At 41.1% G+C, this 11365-nt stretch overlaps 3 protein-coding genes across 7 annotated transcripts; all 3 read right to left on the bottom strand.

Annotated features, from left to right (window-relative positions):
- Positions 1–3292: 3292 nt before the first annotated feature.
- LOC121992119 (probable methyltransferase At1g29790) lies at positions 3293–5462 on the bottom strand. 4 transcript variants are annotated; one of them, XM_042546276.1, is made up of 2 exons: positions 4116–5462; positions 3293–3856 (listed from the first exon to the last, which is right to left on the bottom strand). In XM_042546276.1, the coding sequence occupies exon 1, from the start codon at positions 5371–5373 to the stop codon at positions 4153–4155; it is 1221 nt and encodes a 406-aa protein (XP_042402210.1). In that variant the 5' UTR covers positions 5374–5462; the 3' UTR covers positions 3293–3856; positions 4116–4152. The 4 variants fall into 4 exon arrangements, with proteins under 4 accessions (XP_042402210.1, XP_042402211.1, XP_042402214.1 ...); XM_042546277.1 differs by having other exon boundaries at positions 3293–3763; XM_042546280.1 differs by having other exon boundaries at positions 3293–3757.
- Positions 5463–5622: 160 nt separating this feature from the next.
- LOC121990800 (glycine-rich cell wall structural protein 2-like) lies at positions 5623–6180 on the bottom strand. Its single transcript, XM_042544866.1, has one exon. It carries the CDS (start codon positions 6178–6180, stop codon positions 5623–5625), a length of 558 nt encoding a protein of 185 aa, XP_042400800.1.
- A 1542-nt stretch (positions 6181–7722) lies between these two features.
- LOC121992118 (mitotic spindle checkpoint protein BUBR1-like) lies at positions 7723–10484 on the bottom strand. Of its 2 annotated transcripts, XM_042546275.1 has the most exons (12): positions 10176–10484; positions 10006–10065; positions 9787–9931; positions 9555–9712; positions 9135–9213; positions 9000–9066; positions 8879–8933; positions 8589–8754; positions 8424–8503; positions 8194–8280; positions 8051–8122; positions 7723–7971 (listed from the first exon to the last, which is right to left on the bottom strand). In XM_042546275.1, exons 1-11 carry the CDS (start codon positions 10442–10444, stop codon positions 8062–8064), a joined length of 1227 nt encoding a protein of 408 aa, XP_042402209.1. In that variant the 5' UTR covers positions 10445–10484; the 3' UTR covers positions 7723–7971; positions 8051–8061. The 2 variants fall into 2 exon arrangements, with proteins under 2 accessions (XP_042402209.1, XP_042402208.1); XM_042546274.1 differs by having other exon boundaries at positions 7723–8122.
- Positions 10485–11365: the final 881 nt, after the last annotated feature.

Genomic DNA, 11365 nt, shown 5'->3' with positions numbered 1-11365 from the left:
GCGCAGGTCGCGTATCATATACAACACACACATCACAGAAAATGGCACGCAGGCCATAATATGAATTACAACACAAATTTCCAATCTAATTGGGTCTTTTGGGCCATGACCATCACAAAATAATACATAATTCTAAATTATGTAATTTCTATAAATTTCTGTAATTTTTATTACAATTTTTATGAGTAAAAATTTCCGGCGATCCCGTTTAGCGTTTTTCGGGCGCAATCGCGGAACGAATCCCCTTGCGGGGTCAGGGGCAGCACCCCTACCCACGATATAAACATCGCGAGTGTTCCTTAGCGATCCTACAATGCCTTAGCCCGCTGTCCCAAAACGATTTGGGGCGAAACCTTGCTGTTTCGGAAATATTTTCTCGGTAGTCGAAGCCTACAAGTGTTTAAACACTTGTGCTTCGCTTCTACGAGAAAATTACCCATAAAATCTATAAAAATCATAAAAATACAGAAACTTACAGATCTGTAGTTTTCATAAAAATACAAAATAAAACATGTATACGCTTCGCACGTGGCTCTGATACCACTATTGGGGTTTTCGGGCCGCAAAAACTGCTTTTTGCGTTGCGGAAACCCCGAAATCCCCATGCCACCGGATCCGTGCGAAGTTTAAAATTTCATATACATGTTTTCTACTCCTAGATCTACATTAGATCTACAAAAGAAAAGAGGTTACCCTTGATGCGAAGCCCTTCGCGTAATCCCGCTCGTCCAAGGTTCGCCAGATATCGAGAGTATCAAAGTAGATACTCCTCTATGTGTATCCACACGAACAACTCGATGGAGAGAACCTCTAAGGATGTGCTAGCAACCTTAGAAGATCAGTAATGGTGGAGGAGAGGGAGAGAAGGTGAGAGCTTGAGGAAGAAGATGGAGTTACAAGACAAAAATGAAAATCCACCTTGAATAAAAGTGGTCGGCCACCTTTAGGTGGTTTGTAACCTCCATGGGATGCCAAGAGTCACAACTCTTGGTAACTCCCATGAGGTGGCATCCCACTTAAGCAACCATGATGATGTGGAGCATCATCATTGGCCCACTTAATGCCAACTCACCAATGAGGTGGCAAATAGTCAAGTCAAACTTGACTCTTCATCTTTCTCTCAAGTCAAGTCAAACTTGACCACTTATCTCCCTTGGTTGATCTAATCTAACCATTGGTTCAAGTCAATTTTAATTTAATAAATCTATATTCATTGAATTAAATTGATTCAATGAGTCTAAGTCCAAATTAGACTCATTTAACACATGAACCAAATTGAGTCCAACTCAATTAGCTCAATTTGGATTCCTCTTAATCCAATTTGGTTCATCACATGAACCTAATCTCTATATAATTGCCCTTTGTGTGTGACCCTATATGTTCTTGTAACGTTGGCAATGCTCCTAAACTCATTTAGAAGCATAAGTAATGAGCGGTATCTAGCAACACATCATTACTACCCAAGTTATAAGAATGTTGAGATCCAACATCACCTTGTGACTACTAATTGTGACTCCTCACAATATATGACAAGTGTCCTTCTATCCTTGACATCTAGATTGATCAATATGAGGCATAGACCGTGTCATCCTCTAATCAATCTAAATCTTGAACTCCAAGTAGACTCACTCAATCAAATGAGCTCAATATCTCATATTGACTCATTTGGGCATGACCATGCACTTAGTGGTCTCACTCTATCAAGAATATCGATGTCACTCCCATCATATAGGAGGGAAAGATCTCATCTACATCACTCACATCCCTCCGCATAATTTGTTACATACCCAATAATCGCCTTTATAGTCCACCCAGTTACGGGTGACGTTTGACGAAGCCAAAGTACGTAACTCCTTATGTAGGGAACCATGGTGACTTCAGGTCCAAGGACTAGTAGTCATACTAATAGCCACATGAGAAAGTATACGACACTCATATAACGATCCATGATACTTTCTCATGGCGGGTCATTCAGTATACATTCTCCAATGCATACCCATGTGTCAACTTGATATCTCCATATCCATGACTTGTGAGATCAAGTCATCGAGTTGACCTACATGCTAGTCTCGTCGCATTAACATTGTCCCTGAATGTTAATACTTGACTAAGATTGATTAAGAGTAGTGTTCCCTATATCATCTCACTATCGATTCAACCAATCGATTGATTTAGGTAAGAACCTTCTACTCAAGGACGCTATTATACTTAGTTATTTGGCACCAATACAAGTAAGTATAATAACCAAAACAAATGCCTTTATTTATATACAAGAATATGATACAACGAGTCCATACAACAATCATCAAATGATTGACTATAGAGCTCTAACTAACACGTATGGATGAAGCATTCATTGAGGCATTATTAAATTAGTACTACCAAGGATTTCAAGTGGATGAGACATTTACAACAACCACCGCATATAATAATATTATCATCGAATTGAAAGAAAATCTCCAAATGGAATTCCCTAAAGTCCATTTGAAGAATCGAATGAAGACACTCAAGGAACATTTCAATGAGTTTTATGATTTTTTTTAGGAATAGAAAATTAAATGATTTTTGTTGAAATCCATTCAAAAAACTTGGTGTGTCAAACCTGAAGTTTGGGACAATTTATAAAGGTAGGTGTTAATTAGAATTTCAATTGTTATTTTATTTCATTTATTTTTCATCAATGAGTTGATCACTATTGGAGTTGAAGAAAATCATATTGATTATTGCTATATTTTCCTCACTAAAAATCCAGATAAAGTAAGAACTTTTTTGGGTGTCCAGCGGAAAGGCACAAGAATATTTTGGATAAGTTGATATTTAATTCTCATTCTTGAATATTGGCATGCTATGAGTGATGAAAATACTTTTGAAGATAGAAAATTATTTTGAGTGATCAAGATCTTTCTTTTTATTACCTTTTGTTTTAGGATATATAAATTAAGTGAAAATACGTAGATGTATATGTTCGTGTTTGTGCAAAGCATATCTTGTGCCACTTTTCGTGAAGTTAATATCTTGAAATGAATTATGATTTAATGGTTAAGTCTTCATTAAATTGTTTTTTTTATATTATTGGGAGCTTTGAATTTATAGAAATTATTTAAACTTTCTTATCGGAAATATATTTATGAATAAGTTTGTAACAATATTTGTATTGTCCATGTTGCAGCAAATAATTATTTCAAATACTAGTAGTCGTTCGTAATATACCTATTTCGTGTAGGTCTTGAGATAGATTGACGGGAACGCTAAAGACGAACGTATTCACTTTTTGTCATCATGTTATAGCAAATAATTTTAAAATTTTTCATGATGAATAAATTTATTGGCTAATATATACAGTATCAACCATATAATTAGAGCTTAAAACAATTTAAAGATTATAAAAATCGTGAATATATTATTAAATATTTTCTTTTCACTTTCCTCCAACTCCCAAACAAAAAAAAATAATTTCCTTTCTTTTCTTTCCTCCACTCCCAAATAAAAAAACACATAATTTCCCTTCCAACTTCCCAACTAAGCCTTATCCTTTGTCTTTCCATTATGCTTTCCTTTCCCTTCTCCTTCACAGATATATTCCCACGGGGATTTTCTTTCCCTTCTTTATCCGCACCTCCGAATAAACAAACGGCGGCTTCACCAAATCGAAAATCCTGCATCCGCCCCGGATTTGCTCTAGGCCTTATGATGCATAAACTTTCTTAAATCTGTGCCCTGGTTCTCCAGTTTTTTGCCAATATATAAAACCCTGCAACTGAAACTATTTGTATAACAGGTTTACATGTTCAAACTTTGGCTGTTGAGAAAAATCAAGAATTCACACATTATGCCTTGTTATCCTTTGGTGACGAACCTAAGACCATTTAGTCATTGCACATCAAATTAACAAACATCAGCAAAAAGATAATGAAGCGCATATCCTATAACAGAAGTTAAAGAAGCATTTCCTTTGTTTCAGAAAGGAATTTTATCTAGTGTTACACTTATTCTTCAATCAGTAACTTGATCAATGAATTCCATGAAATTTACTAATCGATGAATTATATCCATATAAATTCAACCAAAACAATGGGGGATCAAAGAATTGAACTGGAAATTTTCCACTTAATTACCTTCATAGCATGTATCCTCCATCGACAGTGATGCACTTCAGCCTCTAGCCGGCTTCTGTAGCAGAGCGGAGAGATACAGTTGTTGTGCCTTCTCCGTGCCGCTGGCTTCGGCCTTCTCCTCGACCGCCCATTTAAGTTTTTTGTACGCCAGCCTCTCTATCAGCCTGGTTACCATGCGCTTCCGCTCGTCGCCGGCGCAGAGGTAGTTGTCGAGCCAGAAGAAGCCCCCTGGTCTAAGGACGCGATCGATATCGAACATCAAGAACTCTAGCGCCTCTGTACGGCTTGCCTGCCCCAGTGCTGGAGCTCCGCCCTCGTCCAAGGCATTCATTGTGTGCACCAGGTCGAATACCGAGTCGATGAATGGAAACCTCTGTGAAGGGGAGAGGAGCAGAGGAAAGAGGCCTCGAGCAGCTATGAATTCGTTCATTGGCTTTCCCCCTACTTCGAGGGTCGACGTCACGACGGTGACGTTCCGCTCCGCCATGCGGGCCGCAAAGTTCCCAGCTCCGCCGCCGATATCAAACCCGATCCGGATCCCACCGCGGCCGAGAGCAAGGACATCATCGATCAAGATATCACTTTTCCGCCGGGGTTTGATCCATAATTGCTTGTCGAGGCCGTAGATTCCGGCGCCAGGGTTCTTGGTGCCGGGGCTCCAGAGAGACTGAGGAAACGGAAGGCGGGGGGCTGCAGCGGTAGCTGTTGAGTGCGAAAGACAGCGTCGGCGAGGGAGGGGCTCGCAGGCCTTGGCGACGAGCTTCTGAGGGAGGAAGGGATCGTCGAGGGGGCAAGGGGCAGCGGGCTCATAGGACATATAGCGGGCGAGGAGATCGGCGGCGGGAGAGCGGGCGCAAGAGTGAGCGACGGAAGACACCATCTCGGTGATGCCGGAACGAGCGTCGCGGCCAAGGGGCAGGGGGTGGCGAGCGAGGAAAAGCTTGAGGTCGGGCGGGAGAGAGGACTTGGCGGGATCGAAGGTGTCGTAGCCAGCGAGCTCGCGCTCGATCTGGTGGAGTCGGCGCTCGGAGGCCTCGATCTCGCGGACGATGAGGGCGACGTTCTCAGAGATGAGGGAGATGTTGCGGGCATGGGCGGCGGCAGAAGAGGAAGAGGGGGAGGAGGTGAACGCGTAGAAAGCGAAGAGGTTAGTGGTGATAACGGAAGAGAGCATGAGGAGGTGGAGGGCGGAGGAGCAGAGGGTGGCGCGGCGGAAGCGAGCGGTGCCGTCGCCGATCTGGAGGGAAACAGAGCCCATGGCCGTGTGGCGCACGACAGAGGAGTGAGTGAGGGAGAGCGAGTGAGCACGTGACGCGCCTCCCTCTTTCTCTCTCTTTCACGCGCAAAGACACGTGTTTTTGTTTCTACCGCGCGTTTGGGGATGATGGAGATCGTTGTCGGTTTCGTCAAACTGCCCGCATATATTAATTATAAGGCAAAAATAAAACTGATAATGCATTACTAGTAAACGTTATTGATCTGTTAATTAAGGACCAAATCCAAATCCTTAATCTCCACGTCGATTGGTTCGTCGGTAGCTCCGGCCAACAGAATCGCCGCCGCCGCGGCGGTGGCCATGTCCACTTCCATGGCCTCCACCGCATCTTCTACTGCCGCAGCCACTACCTTTTCCACGACCGTTCTTTGCTCCACTGCCATATTCTCCTCCATGACCACTACCTCCGCCGCTGCCATTCCCTCCACTGCCTCCGCCGCCGCTTTGCCCGCCTCCACCACCACCCCCACCGTTACCTCCGCCGCCGCCTCCTCCCCCTCCGCCGCTGCCGCTGCCCCATCCATAGCCGTAACCGCCGTTGCCACCTCCGCCTCCTCCTCCACCATTGATACCACCGGGCGGTGGGCTGACTCGCGCGCCGATGGCAGGGTCCGCGGCTATGGGAAAAGCAGCCGGATAATATCCAAGATGGTCACTTGCGCTCTCCATGGCTGCGGCGGCGGTGGCGTTGTGATTTGGTGGATGAGAATGATGATGGAAAAGAGCAGCTTCTGCAACTGCAAAACACATTAAGCACAGCGCGAGTGTCCTCTGCCAGAGAAGCCCCATTTTCATGGCAGCATGTTCCTGATCCAATGCTTTCTTATATAGACTTTTGGCATGGTAAAATTATCAAATATATATCCTCTATCCTAAGATTCTCATGTATCCATGGCCTCTCATCGATCTGATGCACTAGATCATATTTCAAAGATACAGTGCATGTCACAAGGATCTGATGACCATCCTATCGGCGAGGGGACACAGAGACATGAGAATCTTGGGACAAATGATTTAATTTATGCTTAGACAGTTGAATTTCGACTTCAAGATATTATGTGATAATACTTTATATCTTAATCACCATATCATTATGAGAAGACAATTTTTGCCCAATTATATGGCTTTTGGGATAGATGCCAAATTATTTATTTTAAAAAAAATAATACGACTATAAAAAAAATAGGGTAAAAATTAAAAAAGTACACCCCCAAATTAAAAGAAATATCAAATCATCAGCCTTGGTTAAAAAATAAAAATAAGATAGGCATCCTATTAGTAATTTTATCTCGCTTGATCCAACAATGTTGTAGCAGCATTTACACATTTAGAAAGAGTTTAGGATTTTGAATTTACACCGTATAGAAACTATTCAATATTTGTTACAATGTGTTTAGGGAGTGTTGATCCTCTGATCCATAATCCCTAGTCCCTAGTCCCTTTCTTGTCTCTTTCATAATTTGTACGCCGGATCGCGGTTGGAATCTAACCAAAATTGGCTACGATCTCCCTTGGGTTCACCTTCTCATCTAGGTTATAGTTTGGTCGAGGCAGGCTGTCGATTGTGTACGGGCCACCCCCTGCTCGATGCCATATAATCCGTTCACCGTCGATGGCCTCCGGCCTCCTACCTCGACCCAAATTATAACCTGGTGGGAAGATGAACCCAGAGAAATCGCAGCCAATTTTGACAGGATTTCGGCCACGATCCGACTTGCAAATTGTAGAAGAAACTAGGAGGGGACCAAGAATTACGGACTAGAGGATCTACTTTCTTGTTTAGGATGAGTTTAGAGTTTAAGATTGTAACAACTATATAATAGTTTCTACAATTATTTTAAAGTGATTTTAATAAAATTTAAATAATTTTGATCAAGTATTTTGATATAACAATATTCTAAAATTCTAAATCCTAAATCATAAACTTACCCTAAATCTCAAACTCATCATTACCAAATACTATACATTATATCAACTATTGTACAACTTCTGCTTAATATAGTAACTATGGTAGCTAGCTGCTATATCAAAGCTGAATATTTTCAAAATACATCATTGAAGGGGCACCCTTTTTAAATTTTTGTTGAGGCCCCTTTTTTTTTTTTTGACAAAAAAAAAATATTAACATGATGCCATTTTTGTATACATGCGGAGGATGTCTGGCACTTGAGTAGAGACAGTGGAATAGTTGCTTGTATTGCACTACATGTAATCCATCTATCCATTCATGGATCATCCATGGCCAGCGTGCGTGCCATGGACAAGATGAGTGGGATCATGGAGCACATGGGGAGGCCCAAGCGTCGCTCATGTGCTCTTCTAACTATTCTCCACCACTTCCCATCACACTTTCTTAGTTGTCCAACACTACAACCATTTGTGGTCGCCACCATGGAGATATTCACATATTGTTCAATAAAATGAAAATGACTTCAAATATTAAACTTGAACAAGTGAAGAATCAATGAATTGTGTATCTTAAGATCCTTGAACCCCCATCCATGCATGCAATGCCACATTAACTGAGTTCAGTGGAACAGACTACTTTTTGCTTGGACATCAAAGGAAATGACCAGGCAGCTTCAAATGAAACAAATTGCGGTTTAAAAATGATAACATTCTATCAATTCAATCAGCTCTAGTGCGAACAAGCTACCACCTGGATGCCAGCTATCTGAGACTACTCAGAGGAAAGTTCCTCAATGGATTGTCTTTGAGCATTTCTGTTTCCCTGATCAAGAAGAAGACAAGATCAGCCAAACAACCTCAATAAACAGAGTTTGTAAGTTTGCAAACGCATACTTCTTTAAGTTTGCAGTAGCTGAGTTTCCGAGTTTGAAGGTGGTAGTCTTCAAATTCTTTGCAGCCTGAACTGAGTTTGAGTTTATCCTGATGCATGCAAAATAAGAGGAAAGATTAATTGTCAAACAGTAATTTGGGTTAGATAACTTGATTAGTTGTGTGTGCAATAGGTAATATATCACTTTGTGTGAAAAGTTTAAATAAAAAGGTTGAAGTTGCTGTGGATATACTCTGCACATTCTTCATCAACATACACCTTAATCAGTGGAGTTGGTGCTGCTGAACTTGTTCGTTGTCCTTTTTGTGGAACCTGATGAATGAAACAAAATGATATTCATTGTGCGAAGTAGCAGTTATGGAGTAAGCGAGGGTATCTTTGAAGGCAACTCTCCAACCTTATATGATGTCCATTTGGTAGGCATTGAGGTATTTTCCTTATTTCGATCTAATCGACTTCCTAGGGAATTCCAAGACTTCTCATTTTTTTTCATGTTTGAGTGTTGATCATTTGTATTGGAATTTTCATCTTGGTACACAGAGAGGGGTCGATTATTACTGATCCTGCAAAAACAGACGCAGAAACTCATCAATGCAACAGTTGATCAATTTAGAGCGCGCTTGAATCCTCTTTGCCAACACAAAGAAACATTGTAATCTTGGATTAAAATCTGATCAGTTCACTCACTTCTGTAGAGGGATCATCCTTTTAGATGAGCTTGGATTTTCTGCAGCTTGTCTTCCTGGTAAATAACAAAAGATTAACCTTTTTGTGTGGCATGAAAATAATAATGAGTTATACTGCTTACTTGAGTCCAGTGCTGTTAAAACAGTCCCAAAGCTTCGAACTGGCAAGGTTTTATCTAGCAACTCTTCCTATACATTTAAACACGGAGCGAATGAACATAGATTCAACACAATCGATCAAATTCATTGAAACTTACTTCCTTGTCGCGCCTCATTGTAGAACGCACAAGGAATGCCCTGTATGCAGCTTCCAACTTCTCGATTGGTTTTGCCTTCCTATGATAAGAGTAACGACACTAATCAGAAGATTGATAGTACATATAGATAAATGATTGTAGTTCTTTGCATTTATATATGAAATAAGTGCAGTCTTACTTCATCAGTATGAATAACCTAATCTAAAGAAGACTCCACAGAGGTCAGATGAATTTATAATTATGCCAACAGGAAAAGATCAAAGCTTTATATGTGGATCTTAACTCCAAAGAATACCAAACAAGGCACTAGTTGTGGCCAACCAAACGAGCAGAACAGGTAGTTGGCAAACTGGGAATCAACAAACCACTTCATAATCTTGTGTAACTCATTCCAGCAGCAGATAAACAGAGATCCCTCACCTGGCTAATCCAAGATTGTAAATCTCATCAGCCTTCTTGAACTTGTTCTTAGACTCCAGCAGCATGGCATAGGATGAGTAGAAGATCGAATGACTTTGCCCGATTTCATTTGCCTCCAAAAATTGGTATATGACTTCAGCATCAGCACAATTGGCCGCCTTGGGAAACAAACAAGATCGATCATATTCATCATTCTAGTAAAAAAAGAAAGAAATGAAAGAATGCCACTCACGTATTCCACCCACACTTTGAGGTACCGCAAATCCTCTTGATAACGTTCGTCATGCCAAAAGGTGCGCACACATTGCTCATACATCACAACTAACCCCGAGCATTCTCCTCCCGTCGGAAATGATTCTTGAACCCATTTTATGCAACTTGATTCCGGTCGTGTAAAATAATTAGACAACCTCAACGCAGACGATTGCACAAAAATTACAGAAATTCTTACTCGAGCCATGGCCGAAGGGGATCCTCTCCCTGGTACTCATCAATCGCCTCGATCATCCTCCTGATTCGTATAGAACCAAAAAGAAAATGATGGTGAATCTTTCAGGAGAGGGGATCTAAAAGGGCAAAAAAAAAAGATCCCTTTGAGGCTTTGAAGACAGAGAAAAATACCTGCGGGTTTGGAGGAGGGAGGCCTTAAGGTCGCGATCGACCTGGGCTTTGAGGGCTCTGTTGAGGAGTTTCGTGTTGCGGCCGCGCTTCAAGGGCCGTACGTTTTCCTTGTGCAACTCCCACTCGAACCCGTCTGTCTTCCCAGCCGCTGCTCCGGCGCCGTCCTCCTCCGGCTCCATAATTCGCTGGAGCAGCAAGAACGCCCCCTCCGGATCTGCCTGAGCCGCTGCCGCCCAAGTCGCCTCCTTCTCCGCCTCCGCCTCCGCCATATCCTCTTGAACGTTGGAGGTGAGTGAAAGAGAGATTTGTTTAAATAAAAACTGCAGGCTCCGCTCTGTTGTTTCGTTGCCGTTGTGATCCCACTTGGGAATTCAAATTTTGAACGGGCAGAAACTATCCATTAGGGAACCTTAATTATTTAATTTAGATGGCAACAATTAATGTAGAAAAAGGTACACAACAAAGTCAATATATATGAAATATTTTTTAATATATATATATATATATATATATATATATATATATATATATATATATATATATATATATATATATATATCAATATATATGAAATATTTTTTAATATATATATATATATATAGGGAAAAAATAAAATAATAAATCCTACTCATCTTTTAGAAATCTTAAATATCTTCTAAATTAATCCACTAGTAATTTACATAAATGCTAGCAGATAAATACGAAAATGGGGATAAATCTTGATTGTGTAATATTCGAATTATTGTCCAGGAAGTCCATCCAATTATTTATCATGGCACCCTAGCCTCCTATATGTCAGTCTCTAAAATATTTAATCAAATCTTTAGCCTCTCTCTTCTCCTCTTAAGCCGGATCCTCTGGTCTAATTTTTTTTATCAGAGGATGATCCATAATATACCATAATTTAATTATAATTAGTTGTGATATTTTTAAATTTATTATTTCATTTAGGTTATAATTTAGATCGGGATGGACGGTCGGAGGTCACTTGGAAGTCATCCCAACTTGGTGCCCCGCAGTCTAGCCACCTGCCCATCGCCGCCGACCTCCGGTCGTCCATCCTGAGCCAAACTATAACTTCAACGCGAAGATAAACGTAGAGAGAGATCATAATCAATTATGATCGGATCGCGATCATGATCCAACCACAACTATATTATGGACTATCCCCTAATTAAAAAGGTGGATCA

The sequence above is a fragment of the Zingiber officinale genome, chromosome 6B (genome assembly GCF_018446385.1).
Source record: "Zingiber officinale cultivar Zhangliang chromosome 6B, Zo_v1.1, whole genome shotgun sequence".
Taxonomy (NCBI): domain Eukaryota; kingdom Viridiplantae; phylum Streptophyta; class Magnoliopsida; order Zingiberales; family Zingiberaceae; genus Zingiber; species Zingiber officinale.
This window is presented reverse-complemented; position numbering and strand designations above follow the sequence as displayed.

Bases quoted from the DNA above. Each gene is read 5' to 3' on its own strand.
- LOC121992119 (XM_042546276.1), bottom strand. From the start codon at position 5,373: ATGGGCTCTGTTTCCCTCCAGATCGGCGACGGCACCGCTCGCTTCCGC.
- LOC121992118 (XM_042546274.1), bottom strand. From the start codon at position 10,444: ATGGCGGAGGCGGAGGCGGAGAAGGAGGCGACTTGGGCGGCAGCGGCT. The intron at 10,066-10,175 runs GTATTTTTCTCT...TATACGAATCAG, and splicing joins TCCCTCCTCCAAACCCGCAG to GAGGATGATCGAGGCGATTG. The intron at 8,755-8,878 runs GTGAGTGAACTG...CTGTTTTTGCAG, and splicing joins AGGATGATCCCTCTACAGAA to GATCAGTAATAATCGACCCC.
- LOC121990800 (XM_042544866.1), bottom strand. From the start codon at position 6,180: ATGGGGCTTCTCTGGCAGAGGACACTCGCGCTGTGCTTAATGTGTTTT.